At 40.9% G+C, this 15215-nt stretch overlaps 3 protein-coding genes across 3 annotated transcripts in view; 2 read left to right on the top strand and 1 right to left on the bottom strand.

Annotated features, from left to right (window-relative positions):
• Nucleotides 1–1252: 1252 nt before the first annotated feature.
• LOC129108122 (zona pellucida sperm-binding protein 4-like) lies at nt 1253–3648 on the bottom strand. Its single transcript, XM_054619792.1, has 7 exons — nt 2856–3648; nt 2577–2761; nt 2386–2483; nt 2016–2173; nt 1740–1932; nt 1452–1638; nt 1253–1336 (listed from the first exon to the last, which is right to left on the bottom strand). Exons 1-7 carry the CDS (start codon nt 3646–3648, stop codon nt 1253–1255), a joined length of 1698 nt encoding a protein of 565 aa, XP_054475767.1.
• Nucleotides 3649–8632: 4984 nt separating this feature from the next.
• LOC129108126 (zona pellucida sperm-binding protein 3-like) lies at nt 8633–10901 on the top strand. Its single transcript, XM_054619801.1, has 8 exons — nt 8633–9152; nt 9275–9393; nt 9620–9723; nt 9833–10010; nt 10120–10237; nt 10322–10404; nt 10487–10635; nt 10785–10901. Exons 1-8 carry the CDS (start codon nt 8706–8708, stop codon nt 10847–10849), a joined length of 1263 nt encoding a protein of 420 aa, XP_054475776.1. The 5' UTR covers nt 8633–8705; the 3' UTR covers nt 10850–10901.
• Nucleotides 10902–13416: 2515 nt separating this feature from the next.
• mapk8ip2 (mitogen-activated protein kinase 8 interacting protein 2) overlaps nt 13417–15215 on the top strand; it is a 28509-nt gene continuing 26710 nt past the window's right edge. Inside the window, exon 1 of the mRNA XM_054619773.1 lies at nt 13417–13481. Coding sequence (XP_054475748.1) covers nt 13417–13481 — 65 coding nt within the window. The remainder of the gene's footprint in view (nt 13482–15215) is intronic.

The following is a 15215-nucleotide window of genomic DNA, read 5'->3' as shown; positions in this document are numbered from 1 at the left end:
TTGCTAGTTCTGAACGATTTCAGTTTTTGAGTTGGATTATTAATAACGTAGTACAGGTCTGCAGTTATCAAAAAAAATGGGGGGTTTTTTCATACTTTTTTCCCCTTGTAATCTCAGTGTGATCCCTTAAATTCATTTCACCACTCCTTCTGGGGGCCCTGACCCCGAGGTTGGGAACCATTTTTGAACCCTCTTTTATGTCAATATTTCTTTTATTTAAATGTATTTATATTACAGTGAATTATTTCCTTAAAAGGTATTATTAGTATATATATTAATTTTCTACTGTTGGTTTTTTTTTTGTTGAAAGATTGTTCTAAGCATATTGATTTTTTCATTGTATTATTGGCCTAACTGCTTTAAGATATAGTCTGAGTGGTAGTTAAATGTGCAAAGGCATTCAAGAACTCAGGCTTTTTTCCTTTAAAAGACAGGATATATAAAAGTTCTATGTTCCAAACAAACACAAATTGCTCTAGTGTTTTATTAGCTTAATGCAAGATGTAACTAGGCAGGGCTAAGTCAGCTGATTTACTTAATTAGTGGTTTCAGTTTAATTCAAATATTTAAATCAACAACAGCACATGGTGGAAAGCTTTTTGACAGCCACTAAATTGTCTTTTTATTTTGCTTCGTTACATTACTGTCAGAACACAAAGCAACATCTGATCTGCTGGATGTCAAGAACGTCATGCCAAAGCATAGTCATATGTATCTTATAATACCTCTGCGAGGTCACAAGTAAAAAATGTATCAGAATGTCATTTTATAAAACCAGATTACATAATTCAGCAATTTAAGAGATTTATTTGAAACTCAATCACTTTTTAGTAGCCTTCTGGCACAGAGAATTAACTATAAAGTTCTGGCTGCATGTTATTACTGAATTCTCCGGCTTGGGTCGATGATGACAAGCTCCTTACTGCTAACCACGGTGGCCTCAGCTCTGGAGCCTCCCTGGCCTGAATCACCAATGGCTCTCCCTGTGTACAACACATGGCAAGGGTTAGTTGCTGTCAGACTTGAGGTTAAGACACAAGTTAATGTCAGTCATAATTTACTCTTTTGGTTAGAATATGTTCATCTTAGAGTTTTTCCAGATTTTTATACCACAAACCTTGCTGATCCTGTAAAACACTTGAAAAGCGTAATCTATTCAGCTCCCTGTATTAATTTTAGTCAAAATCAAGGGCAACATATTTCTGATTTACACTATATTGATGGTGTGTATATCATCAGAGTATATACCGTACTACTTACTCTTTCTGAAGCACCTGGGTTCACAATCATTTCCAAGAGAGGGGTGACACACAACTGTTTCGCAGTGGATATACACCTAGTTAAAAACAAATGTGTCGTTTGAAAACAATTACATAAGATGATATTAAAAAATATATATAAAAACTGAACTGAGCTAAAAAAAAAAAATCTTAGATAGCTTGATCCTATACCTTTTCATTGAGAGGAGTCATAACTGCTGGATCTGCAGCCCCTCCCTTGTTGGGACTGGCACTTCCAGAAGCTACAAATGTGAACATCTTGAAAACAAAACGCCTGTAGTGGGTTGGGTACATAAGTCCTGATGAGGCATCCACAGGGACCAGGGCTGTCAGGTAACGGTCATCACGGTATGGGCAGCTGTGGCAAGAAGAGAGATTGTGGATTAGGGATTGAGTTTAACATAATAAAAAATCTATAATAAATCACTATTTCCAAGTCAAATCAACACTTACTCTTACCCATCAATCAGCAAGTCCCACTGAGGAAGACTATGAGGGTAGGGGTTAATAGTTGCCCAGCATCTTCCAAGAGTCAACACAAGGTTGGGATCAGTCCTCTCCAGAATTTGGACTTCAAGGTACACAGCTTCACGGAGCACCTTTGTGACGGGGTAGTCCGAATCCATGTAAAAGGAGCTGTAGGCCACATCCTCTGCTCAAGCAAAAAAGATTGGGTGCTGACACAGTCACCGCAAAATAAAACAAACTGCACAAAAATATCTCCTTCACACTAACCTTCCACGCAACCCTTGGCAGTACACTGTCCGTTGCCCAGCCTCAGCTCCACGCGCAGAGGTCCAGGAGCTGCAACTGGGGGTGGTTGAGGAACAAGGCCAACCTCAATGACCAGAGCCTCAACTGAGGTGCCGATATATCTACACTGGACAGTCAGACTGAAACAAGTAATAAGGTCTATGTCAGTTGGAGTTTGTCTTGTTAAATACCACAATGAACTAACCCTAAGCCATTGTAGTGACTTCAAGGTCAGTTTAATGTATCCTCTGGATACTACTGAATTGTCTGAAAACGTAAAGCCTTAGCTGAGCAGTAGAAGTAGCAATCTCTAATGTTGTGACCACTCAATGTTAAAGAAAGAAAAACATACTCATAGCTGCTGTCCCTGGTAATTATTCCGTAGGGTCCGATAGCGACTTCATATGAGGCGGTCATCCTGTTCTCATAGATAAGAACCCCAGGCTCCTCCTACATTACATTGACAGTGTTTCAATTTTGAAAATTACCCAACACAAATTAATACCAATCAAATTGAACAGTCAAATGAGTTGCAACCCTTACCATCATGGAAGTGCCGCAGGAAGTCACAGGGAACTGGTAGATGGCAAAAACTGAAGTGGTGTCAACAGGATTGCAGTTCGGATCATTTCCAAGGAAAGTAATTGACTCTAAGTCGATGTTGGGTAGGGTGGCATCTCTGGCCACCACCACAATCATTTGGGCGTCCTGGGTGCACTGAAGAGTCACTGAGAACAACAAATTTTAAAGCAAAGATGAGGTACTAATGCTATACTCTTTGTACATATCCATATATTTCTGAAAGGGAAAGGAAATGCTTACCAGCTTTGCCATAAAAGCACATTTTTCCATCAAAGCAGCAGTTTATAGCGTCACAATCTGAAGCAGAAATCCCAGAAGCTCCACACTGTACCTTGTAGTAATCAGACACTTCACAAGTGTTAAATGTTGTTGTGGGCTGCTTGGGCTGCTGAGGCTGCTGAGGCTGCTGGGGCCACTGAGGCTGCTTGGGCTGCTGAGGTTCCTGGGGCACCTGGGGCCACTGAGGCTGCTTGGGCTGCTGAGGTTCCTGGGGCACCTGGGGCCACTGAGGCTGATTGGGCTGCTGAGGCTGCTGAGGCTGCTGGGGCACCTGGGGCCTCTGAGGTAGCTTGGGCTGCTGGGGCCACTGAGGCTGCTTGGGCTGCTGAGGCTGCTGGGGCCCCTGAGGCTGCTGGGGCACCTGGGGCCTCTGAGGCTGCTTGGGCTGCTGAGGCTGCTGAGGCTGCTGGGGCACCTGGGGCCTCTGAGGTAGCTTGGGCTGCTGAGGCTGCTGGGGCCACTGAGGCTGCTTGGGCTGCTGAGGCTGCTGGGGCACCTGGGGCCTCTGAGGCTGCTGGGGCACCTGGGGCACCTGGGGCCTCTGAGGCTGCTTGGGCTGCTGAGGCTGCTGGGGCACCTGGGGCCTCTGAGGCTGCTGGGGCACCTGGGGCACCTGGGGCACCTGGGGCCTCTGAGGCTGCTTGGGCTGCTGAGGCTGCTTGGGCTGCTGGGGATACTGGGGATACTGAGCATCAGCCAGACAGCCAAGCATGGCAACTGCCAGAAGACAACCACAAATGAGCTTCATTGCCATGGCTGTGAAAAATATGGTGTGAATCTGCTGACTTTTATAAGGTATTGGTAATGTTGACTTGTTGATGACCTGCACCCTATTTGCCGCCCTCAACTGCCAATCAAATGCTCCAGTTACTGTTTGATCTGTGGTGATGCACTGAAGAGATTAGAGGTAAAAGTGAGAACAGAGAACAAATTACAGGAATTTCAGAGATATTGCATCAGGTGATTATAACAGTACACATAATAGTAAACTTCTTATTGCATAGCATTATATTAATTGATTACTATATAAGCCATGCTTGCTACAGAGAGCTCATGGATTGATTTCCAAACAAGAACCTTCACAGGGTCTGAATGACCTACAATGTGCAGGTCACGCTGTATTTTTATTGTATGTGCAGCAGGACAAAACAAATACCTCTTCTTTTCTCTTAGTGTACTTACCATTGCTGAAAATGTAATTGATCGAGGTATTCAGAACAACCTAGAGCAGCATCCCAATTCGTCCAGTTTAAAGAATGGTGAGAGTAAGCAGGCGGTTTGTGGGTATATGGCAAGTCTTTCCATTTTGAATAGCCTATAGAAATTAATTTATTCATGACATTAAATGTAACTCAAACTAAATAGTACTAAATAGTCTCACAAAACAATGAGCAACAGGTAGATAAGTTGATTAGTATTACAATGAACATTATTGAAAGTTATGTGGAATACTAGCAAAACGACTGCTGTTTGTGTCATATGTGAAATTCCAAAAATAGTAAACGTATTTTTTTACACTTGTAACTTCATGTGTAACTCTAAGGTTAGTCATTATATATTTACGCTACTTACTTTATTAAATTAATATTTCAACACAAACAAACAATAATCTTTTCTCTGACCTTTATCAAGTGGTTTTGTTCCAATAACAATAATAGTTTATGGCACTGTTGAATTATATTGATATATACTGTATATTTTTCTTGATTTTGTCTTCAGTTAATGTAATACAACTCAACATCACACTCTACAGTATGAAAAATATATAGCAACACCCCTTATAAAAATTAAGAATTTAACCACACATTTCAGCTAAACCTAACCCAATAAACTAAGTGTATTTTAAAATTATTGTGAAATAATCTATTGTTTGTTGTTGTTTTTTTGTAGCAAACAAACAACAGTTTTAACATTGCAGCTTTAATTACTTGTTAATATTGATTTTTAGAATTGAAGTAAAGACATCTTTAGTTGAAAAGATTGATATACATACATATATATATATATATATATATATATATATATATATATATATATATATATATATATATATAGCGGGTAAAATAAGTTTTGAACACGTCACCATTTTTCTCAGTAAATATATTTCTAAAGGTCCTATTGACATGACATTTTCACCAGATGTCGGTAACAACCCAAGTAATCCATACATACAAAGAAAACCAAACAAATAACTTCAGAAATTAAGTTATGTGTAATAAAATGGAATGACACAGGGAAAAAGTATTGAACACGCTTACTGAAATTTATTTAATACTTTGTACAAAAGCCTTTGTTGGTTATGACAGCATCAAGACGAGTTCAATTTTGGTCTCATCTGACCAGACTATATTCTCCCAGTATTTCACAGGTTGTGTATGTTGTGCAGCAAACTTTAAACGAGCTTCAACATGTTTTTTCTTCAGCAATGGAGTCTTGCGTGGTGAGCGTGCATACAGGCCACGGCAGTTGAGTGCATTACTTATTGTTTTCTTTGAAACAATTGTACCTGCTAATTCCAGGACTTTCTGAAGCTCTCCACAAGTGATCCTTGGCTCTTGGACAACTCTTCTGATAATTCTTTTCACTCCTCTGTCAGAAATCTTGAGAGGAGCACCTGGTCGTGGCCGGTTTATGGTGAAATTATGTTCTTTCCACTTCCGTATTATGGACCCAACAGTGTTCAGAAGTTAAGAAATCCTTCTGTAACCAAAGCCATCAGTATGTTTTGCAACAATAAGGTTGCGAAGGTCTTGAGAGAGCTGTTTGCTTTTACCCATCATGAGATGTTTCTTGTGTAATGAGACACCCTTTTATAGGCCATTAGTTGGGACTGAACCAGCTGATATTAATTTGCACTGACAAGGGGCATGATTGCTTTCTAATTACTGATAGATTTCAGCTGGTGTCTTGGCTTTCCACGCCTTTTTGCACCTCACTTTCTTCATGTGTTCAATACTTTTCCCTGTGTCATTCCATTTTATTACACATAACTTAATTTCGGAACTTATTTGTTTGGTTTTCTTTGTATGTATGGATTACTTGGGTTGTTACCGACATCTGGTGAAAATATCATGTCTATAGCACCTTTAGAAATATATTTACTGAGAAAAATGGTGACGTGTTCAATACTTACTTTACTTTCTTATTTGCCCCCTTCCTGATTTTTTATTGAATTATTAAATGTTTCAGATCAAACAAATTTTAATATTAGACAAAGATAACCCGAGTAAATACAAAATGCAGTTTTTAAATTATGATTTCATTTATTAAGGGAAAAAAGCTATCCAAACCTACTTGGCCCTATGTGAAAAAGTAATTGCCCCCTAAACCTAATAACCCTTGGCGGCAACAACTGCAATCAATCGTTTGCGATAACTGGCAATGAGTCTTTCACATCGCTGTGGAGGAATTTTGGCCCACTCCTCTTTGCAGAATTGTTTTAATTCAGCCACATTGGATGGTTTTCGAGCATAAACGGCTTGTTTAAGGTCATGCCACAGCATCTCAATCGGATTTAAGTCCGGACTTTGATTAGTCCACTCCAAAACCTTCATTTTGGTTTTTATGAGCCATTCAGAGGTGGACTTGCTGATGTGTTTCGGATCATTGTCCTGCTGCATAACCCAAGTGCGCTTAAACTTGAGGTCACGAACTGATGGCCGGACATTCTCCTTCAGGGTTTTCTGGTAGAGAGCAGAATTCATGGTTCCATCAATTATGGCAAGTCGTCCAGGTCCTGAAGCTGCAAAGCAGCCCCAGACCATCACACTACCACCACCATGTTTGACTGTTGGTATGATGTTGGTTTTATGAAATGCTGTGTTAATTTTACGCTAGATGTAACACTTTCAAAAAAGTTAAACTTTTGTCTCGTCAGTCCACAGAATATTTGCCCAAAAGTCTTGAGGATCATCAAGATGTTTTTTGGCAAATGTGAGACGAGCCTTTGTGTTCTTTTTGGTCAGCAGTGGCTATCGCCTTGGAACTCTCCCATGGATGCCATGATGTGTTGCTTTTTGAGATCTTTTAGCCTATTTCACTTTGTCAGACAGGTTCTATTTAAGTGATTTCTTGATTCAACAGGTCTGGCAGTAATCAGGCCTGGGTGTAGCTAGTGAAATTGAACTCAGCTTTCAAAAAAAATGTGGTTAATCACACTTCATTCATGATTTATCAAGGGGGGGGCAATTACTTTTTCACATAGGGCCAGGTAGGTTTGGATAGCTTTTTTCCCTTAATAAATGAAATCATCATTTAAAAACTGCATTTTGTATTTACTCAGGTTATCTTTGTCTAATATTTAAATTTGTTTGATGATCTGAAACAATAAGTGTGACAAATATGCAAAAAAATAAGAAACCAGGAAGGTGGCAAATACTTTTTCACAGCACTGTATATACATACATATATATATATATAAAATCTTTCGTTATAGTGGATTCTATTCATTATTATATTATTTGTCAATTGGAAAATTTTGGGTCTAGATTTATTGATATTAGATGAGATAATAGTTAGAGAATATGGTTGGATTAATATAACTCTTTTCCTGATCAACTTTAACTGATGCAGAGGAGAGATTAATCCCTAAAACCTGATTCAACTTTTAGTAATGCCACTGCATGACTCATCTGTTGTGTTAAAATCATTTATCATTAAATCCCTTGGCCATAGACTTCGCTGAGGGCACTGATTGAGAAAGTGAAGGTTCTCAGCGGCTGCAGCCTTCGGAGGACCCAGCCTTCGGAGGACCCAGCCTTCGGAGGACCCAGCCTTCGGAGGACCCAGCCTTCGGAGGACCCAGCCTTCGCGGTCTACGTCGGCCGGGTCCTTTGAATACCGCGAAGGTTGGACCTAGCGGTCCCCGAAATGAGACGGTCTGGTCGACAGAGGATTCCCTGTTTGCGTCACCAGCTTTTCACCCCCCCCACCTTTTTTGCCGCTCCCATCTCATAGCAACCAGCTGCTGTTGTCATAAAATAGTATAAAAGAGGTTAAGCTAAGTAAAATATTAAAATGGACGAGCTGCTATAAATGTGAATGTGAAATGAAAAAAAAATCAACTTCACCGGCACGCAATGCATCTTGGGATATGTTGTTCCGTGAAGGATCCATCAGTTGTATCCTCCGAATCAGGGAGCAGTAGGCTGCATGTTGTCGGCCGCATTAGGAGGAGTAGACGAAATGGGACGTAATCGGTCTACAAATACACCCGAAGGATGCAGCCGCTGGATTGGGACACAGCTACTTTTAAATCCTTTAATTCAGTGCTCTGGCCATGGTCCTGACACAACAGTTAAGCCATAGAGTAAAATACTGTAATGGCAATCGTTTTATTGTTTGTGCTTTTTTCTATGCATTCATAAAGCTTAAACAGATAGGGCAAAAATACAAAAACATTCATTGCACTGGGCTCGGTTTATGTTTATTATTGTATTAAAGCGCCTCTTGTGTTTACATTGGGCCTACTCACAGAAATCACATGCCCTCCCACGGATTTAAGTCTGCTGCCGGTCTGGTTGGAACCATATTGATATGTAGCCAATTTTGCAGCCACAAAATGTACTTTGGCAAAAAAATGACGAGTTTCACAAGACATGCTGAGGGCAAGTACACCTAACCCCGGGTCAGCATAACATTTCATCTTGCCCCCATCAGACGTGACATAATCAGACCTGATTATTTCATCAGGTCTGATGGGGGTTGCAATCTAATGGAAGTAAACATGCTCACTCTATTATAAAAGTAGGTGCACATTTCCACCTTTCTTACAGCACCCAGTGAACTGTGTAGATCACTTATTGTGAAGCCATGGTGATGAAGTGGACTGCTGTGTGCCTTGTGGCACTGGCTTTGCTAGGCAGCTTCTGTGATGCTCAGTATTGGGAAGCTGCTCCCAATTCCCAAAAGCCTACATACCAGGAGCCAGCGCCCAGCAAAGAGAACCACAATGAGCTCCAACAGGTAAAGCAGACATTTGAGAAATCTCTCACCTGGACATACCCTGCACCTCCTCCGCCTGAGCCCGTAGTTGAAGTGCCTTTCGAGATGAGATATCCTGTTCCTGCTGCAACAGTTGCTGTCGATTGCAGAGAGAAGATTGCTCATGTGGAAGTCAAGAAGGACATGTTTGGGATAGGCCAGCTCATCAATCCTGCTGACCTTAGTCTGGGAAACTGTGGCGCTGTTGCAGAGGATTCGGCTGATCAAGTGTTGATTTTTGAGTCGGAATTGCATGATTGTCTCAGCACATTAGTGGTAAGTTCAATGAAGATGCCAGTCACTGAAAAATAGATAAGAAATTGTCAAGAATATTAATTAAAATGATGGTACAATATGTTTGTGTATGATGCTATCTGTTTGTACTAATATTTATTTAGTTGTCAGAAGATGCCCTCATCTACACCTTCACTCTGAACTATGTTCCCCAACCTGTGGGCCCATCTCCTGTGGTGAGGACCAGCCAAGCTGCTGTTTATGTGGAGTGCCATTATCCAAGGTATGTAGACTATCAATTAGAGGTGTGGTTATAAACACACAAACAAACAAATAAATACATAACATTGAGACACATACAAATCCAAAACTGCTATGTTAACGATTGCCGTTGGCAAATCCAGTAACCATGGATCACCAAGTCTGATTAGCGCATTGCAATGGCAGATGAACAATAATGTTAGTATTACTTCAGTCTGCATTCTAAGGAAACGTATTGTATCCTTTAGGAAGCACAATGTGAGCAGCCTTCCTCTTAATCCCCTGTGGATCCCATTCTCTGCGGTTAAGGTGGCAGAGGAATTCTTATACTTCACCCTGAAACTCATGACTGGTGAGTAGGAGAACAATTTATCTGGACATTTTAACTTTTGTGGAACTGTGATTTTAAATATAGATGTGTCTACATTGCTTAAAAAAAACATCATTATCTAATTGCACAGAATGTTTGAGATATGAAAGGCCAAGCTACCAGTACTTCCTCGGAGACACCATAACGATTGAGGCTGTCGTCAAGCAGTTCTTCCACATACCCCTCCGTGTATATGTGGACTCATGCGTAGCTACTCTCTCACCTGATGCGTCCTCCAGCCCCAGATATGCCTTCATTGATAACTATGGGTGAAGCACTTTAATGTTTTAATTGAAGTTGTCCTGTACAGTGAAAACTGATTATTATTTATTATTTTTCCATCTCTAAAGTCAATTTGTATGTTTTTTTCTCATCCAGGTGTTTTATTGATGCTAAGCTCACAGGCTCTGACTCTAAGTTCCTAGTTCCCACTGAAATGAACAAGCTTCAGTTCCAGTTGGAGGCCTTCAGGTTCCAGGGGGCTGAAAGTGGACTGGTCAGCATTCAGTTATTCCTGTTATACACCAAATTCATCAAAAATACATGTAATAATGGTCTTAACCCTTTATTATTCCAATAGCTCTACATCACCTGCCACTTGAAAGCAACATCAGCTGCCTTTCAGACCGATAGTCAACATAGAGCTTGTTCCTGGATCAACGGGTGGGTCTGCATGTGTGCATATGTGATAAAGTGTGATTGGAGGATTGACACTGTATTAACTGCTTGCATCTCTTTTTCTTAGGTGGAAGGAGATAAGCGGGGCTGATGCAACGTGTGGCTCCTGTGAATCTGGTGGATCTGGTACAGGATCTGGCCCTTCAACTGGTGGACTTGGGGACCCTATGGAAGCTGGTTCCTGGGGTGGAAGGAAGATTCGTGATACGTCCCAAAGTATGTTGATAAAAATGAATTGTGGGGGGGGGGAAATTGAAGTCAACATATTTTTACACCATTTTCAATGTTATGTCACCACCATCATGATAAGTGAGACAATCTTATCGATGCAAAATGTGACACATATCTTTTTTCCTACTTTATAGTGCACGAATGGGAAGCTGATATCACCCTGGGTCCCGTCTTCGTTGAAGAGAGGAAGCTTAATTAACTCAATTCCCTGCCACAGCTATGGTCATCAAAATAAACTCATTGGTTCATAACTGTCATTCACTTATTCACTTGCTTCTTGTTAATAGTTCAGTTTAAACATGGAAAGTAACCACATTTACTCCATTAAATATAATCAGCATTTCACATATCAAAAACATAATAAAAGTGTAGGAACCAGAAAAAGATTAAGGTGTAACTTGCTTTACATTGTTCTCTGTTTAATGCTGCATATAATATATGGACTACATCTGCCCAGTCCTTAGACTGTAAGTCCTTCCATTTTCCATTTGATAATAATAAAAATGCAATTGGATGAGTGGCATGTGACATTCATTGGATAGAACCATCACAGAAAAGGCAAACTTTTTACTATATTTTCTTAAGATGGACGTTGACTAGTCAGTAAATAACTAGAAGAATAACATGGACTTTGATTTCTTTTAAGTAAAATACATAAAGTTACCAACCAATTGAATAAATAAGATAAACGATTAATAAAAATGACAGCTGTAAGTGAAAACGACTTAACTCACCATTTCATCACTGTGTGTTGGTTTAATGAATAAGTAAATCCTGTTCAGTCTAAGAGCAATACAAATGCACTACAAAGGCTCGTCAGCTTTTAGTCAGTGAGTGGACATTTACCCCCACCATGTGGCGAAGATGGTAATCTACAGTTTAGCAATATACATTACACTTCAGTACCACAAGAGTGAACAGCTCCACACTACAACATGTACTACATGTACACAGTACAACACGGTACAATCATAACATCTGAAGGGTGATTCACTGATTGATTATCCACTGTGATCAAGTGGTAAATAAAAGGAGAAGAAAACTGCAACCATCAGTCTCTGACCGTCTTAAAGCAATGCCAATCTTAATGCAAAAGTGTGCTCATGTGTTTCTCTCTTAAAGACAGTATTTTTTGGAGAACAAAAGTATAACTGCAGGGTTTCTATTCTGTATTGTTCATTGTGATGAATGGTAGATTGAATGCCCAAAATGAATTATAATTGAATGCCCAAAATGAAAACATAGCTTAGATTTGATGTGCTTTTAGACCTTTCATAATGGAATGTATTAGACCACATATTATTATTTTTATGATAAACTTAAGTTGCAGTATAAACACTGTAAAGTGGCCTATATTTTTTTTAATTACTTTTGTGCACAGTGAAACCAAAACACAACAGTAATTTGATATGCAGCAACCAATTTCATTTAGCATTTTATTTTGAGGCACTTTGTGTGTAATCTTTTGTGTCTACAGAATTGACCTGTCCTTTTTCATTTCAATCCTCGCCACTGTGTCTGTGTTTCATCCTGAGCTCAGTATACCGATCTGTTTTTTGGGGCTCATTTTCTGTTGCTCTGTGTTCTCCTGCTGGCAACACTTTCTCTTTTTTGTCATCGTGTTCATTGACATAGGGATCAAGTTGACAGACAAAAAAGGGGGATGTGTGTCCAAATAAACAAAAGCAAACGAGAGTCCCTCTTATCCATAATAAAACAATGGCTTGAATACAATTGAAACGCATCTTTATTGATTTAGATTTAGATTTGCCTACTCCAGACACACTCACACTGATAACCTTTGAACGCACGCACACACCATCATAGACATTACTGGATTACTTGTTGAAGGCCTAGACTTACTGGTTTCTATTCCATATAAAACAGATAAAACCAGCAAGTGCAATGGACTGATTGACATTGCATACAACACAGAGAGCCTCATGTTGACACCATTGTGTCTCCCTTCCCAATTTAATGGCAAATGCAAGAGCGGATTCAGAGGATAAAACATGGACTAATATAAGAGACGTTTTCTTCATTTTTCTTCATTTTTCGAATAACCTGCCAGGCCTGCTGCTGCCTCCCTTTTCCGGGGAAGCCCTGGATCCCCACCAAGGGCCTCTGGGGGTCCCCGGACCTCACTTTGGAAAGCATGTTTCCAACGCTGCTTATTTCACTGTCAGTGTAATGTTATTGTAATCCAAACACTTCACGGAGAGAAAAAAAATAAATGAAGCCACTGTTTTGCTGCTCGTCGAGCCCGCAGACTGCTCGGGACAGCCTCCTCCTCCTCCTCCTCCTCCTCCTCCTCCTCCTCATCCTCCTCATCCTCATCCTCTGTCTCTGCCTGTCTCCGCACTGCTGGCCGCGTATCCGTTGTGTGTCTCAGGCAGCATTTACAGCAAGCAGACATTTGACAAGGGGGGGGGAAAGAAAGACTGAGGTCATATTCTGCTTTTGCGTGGACGTTTCCAGGGGTGGGGGGTGGGTGGGGGTGTGGAAACAGGGATTTTTCATTTTTACGCGCTGTTGTTGCACCACCTCTGAAGATCCCCTTCCTGCTGCCTTTCACACCCTCTCCTGTCTCGGTCGTGTGGATGCTTTCCTGCAGATCTGATGGTGGTGCTGAGCAGGCTCGTCTGACTGAAGGCTTGCGGCTAAGGGGACATCTGTGGGAGAGAGACACCTCTGTCCTGTGATCGTGAATGGACTGCGCTCCCTGCGTGCTTTTCTGCAGTTGCTCTGAGTCATTTGTGGAAGAAGATGGCGGACAGGGCTGAGATGTTTTCCCTATCCACTTTCCATTCCCTCTCTCCTCCTGGTTGCAGGTAAGCGCCTAACATGTAGTGCGACTGTGAGGGTGATGATGGGGGGACGATGCACACCGTTGTATGAGTGGAGGAAAATGACAGAAATATGATACACTTGTCTTATCAGTTTTGTTTTGGTGACTGCAACAAACACGCACATTCAATGCCATTAGTAGTAGTTTAATGGGTGTTTTCGGATATAACCTGCCAGGCCTGCTGCTGCCTCCCTATAGGCGCCCATAGGTGCATCTGATCAGGGTCTGGTTGTTTGTGTTTTTGGAGCTGATACGTATCTTAAAAACAACTGTTAATGAAAGACTGCTTTCGTTTTTGTGAAGTGTTGAGAAACGTAAAAATAGATGACAAATTATTGATCTGAAGCTGTCGCGTCCAGCAGCCGCCTTGCGCATTCAGTGTGTGAGGCCCACGCCCTGTTGAGTCCGACCAGGCAAGGGCATGTTGCTGAACAATGGTTTACGGAAATCACACTGATATTGTTTCCAAAACGGCACTAATGTGACCTCTGCGACACACAATATGACACATTTTTGCCTGAACACAACTGTGAATGGTCATCTGCTGGCTGTTACCAGAGATCAATAACTCAATAACAGCTAGCATTTCCTCCAAGGTTGTTTATTTGTGGCTTAAATATTCAGATCTGCTTTGCCTTGAGACGTTTAGGAATATGTTGTAGAAACATGATCAATATCCTTGTATTTATATTTGAGCACCATATGCAGTGATTGCATGCCTAGTGCTGCTGATGCGGGGCCTTCCTCTCTGTTACCAATACAGGAGAACATATGCCATAGGCTATAATGCCACATTTCGTTGTCCCCGTGTCTGCCTCCACATGTCCAATGTCCTTACAGAATGCAATCACATTAGCAAGCCAGGCGCCAGTTGATTTATATATCCACAACATGCACTCGTGGGGGATTTAGTTACACACTGTAGCTCCATCCCATGGACAGATCATATCAGATCAATAGACCTGATTTTTTTGCATGACTACCAATGACCTTAGTTCAGAGCACAGAGCCAAGCTTTGGCCATTACATCAATATTTTAAATGTACAGTGTTGACAAACAGCTGGAGCAAGCTAATCTTTATTTATATTTTATTTATCCAAGAAGTAATAGGAATAACTATTTTCTTTAGTCAGTCTTTTGGCCCACTTATATACTGTCACTGACTCCAAAGTCTTGTTTGCATTTATTCAATGAGGTGGACACTCATCAGTTGCTCTCTATTGTTTTCAATTCCTTTTGTGTGCGTTCAAGAGTACACACATTGTTTGTGTATATTTTGGGTCAGATATGAATCATCGTTTTCAGACTGCAAAATACCAATAGTTGCACTTTGATAGAATTTTAGTACTTGGAGCATCATATTCGAAGAATGTTTTCAGTGAAAGTGCATTGTTTACTTTAATAACAATGTGTGTGTGTGTGTGTGTGTGTGTGTGTGTGTGTGTGTGTGTGTGTGGGGGGGGGCAGTTTTTTTGTGTGTTTTGTCTCTGTGTTTTTGTGTCTGACTGATTCATGGATGAAACCACCGGTGGTGTGATGGTGTGGTACGGTAATCTGCCTTACGTAACCCCAACACTGTTTCCAACGGGAAACATAATCCGTAAGAGAGCCTGCCTTTCTCTCCCGGCCTCCAGAAATGTGTGACGGACTATCATTTCTCCTGCACCGAGGGATCACTCTCTCCACTATATATGTGAACTTTAAAGGATACATATC

This window comes from Anoplopoma fimbria, chromosome 19, assembly GCF_027596085.1.
Source record: "Anoplopoma fimbria isolate UVic2021 breed Golden Eagle Sablefish chromosome 19, Afim_UVic_2022, whole genome shotgun sequence".
Lineage (NCBI taxonomy): Eukaryota > Metazoa > Chordata > Actinopteri > Perciformes > Anoplopomatidae > Anoplopoma > Anoplopoma fimbria.
This window is presented reverse-complemented; position numbering and strand designations above follow the sequence as displayed.

Excerpts from the sequence above, each read along its gene's own strand:
- LOC129108122 (XM_054619792.1), bottom strand. The coding sequence starts at position 3,648 with ATGGCAATGAAGCTCATTTGTGGTTGTCTTCTGGCAGTTGCCATGCTT. Across the intron at positions 1,933-2,015 it reads TGCCAAGGGTTGCGTGGAAG|AGGATGTGGCCTACAGCTCC; the intron begins GTTAGTGTGAAG and ends TTGCTTGAGCAG. Across the intron at positions 1,639-1,739 it reads TGGGACTTGCTGATTGATGG|CTGCCCATACCGTGATGACC; the intron begins GTAAGAGTAAGT and ends TTCTTGCCACAG.
- LOC129108126 (XM_054619801.1), top strand. The coding sequence starts at position 8,706 with ATGGTGATGAAGTGGACTGCTGTGTGCCTTGTGGCACTGGCTTTGCTA. Across the intron at positions 10,405-10,486 it reads GCTTGTTCCTGGATCAACGG|GTGGAAGGAGATAAGCGGGG; the intron begins GTGGGTCTGCAT and ends TCTTTTTCTTAG. Across the intron at positions 10,636-10,784 it reads GATTCGTGATACGTCCCAAA|TGCACGAATGGGAAGCTGAT; the intron begins GTATGTTGATAA and ends CCTACTTTATAG.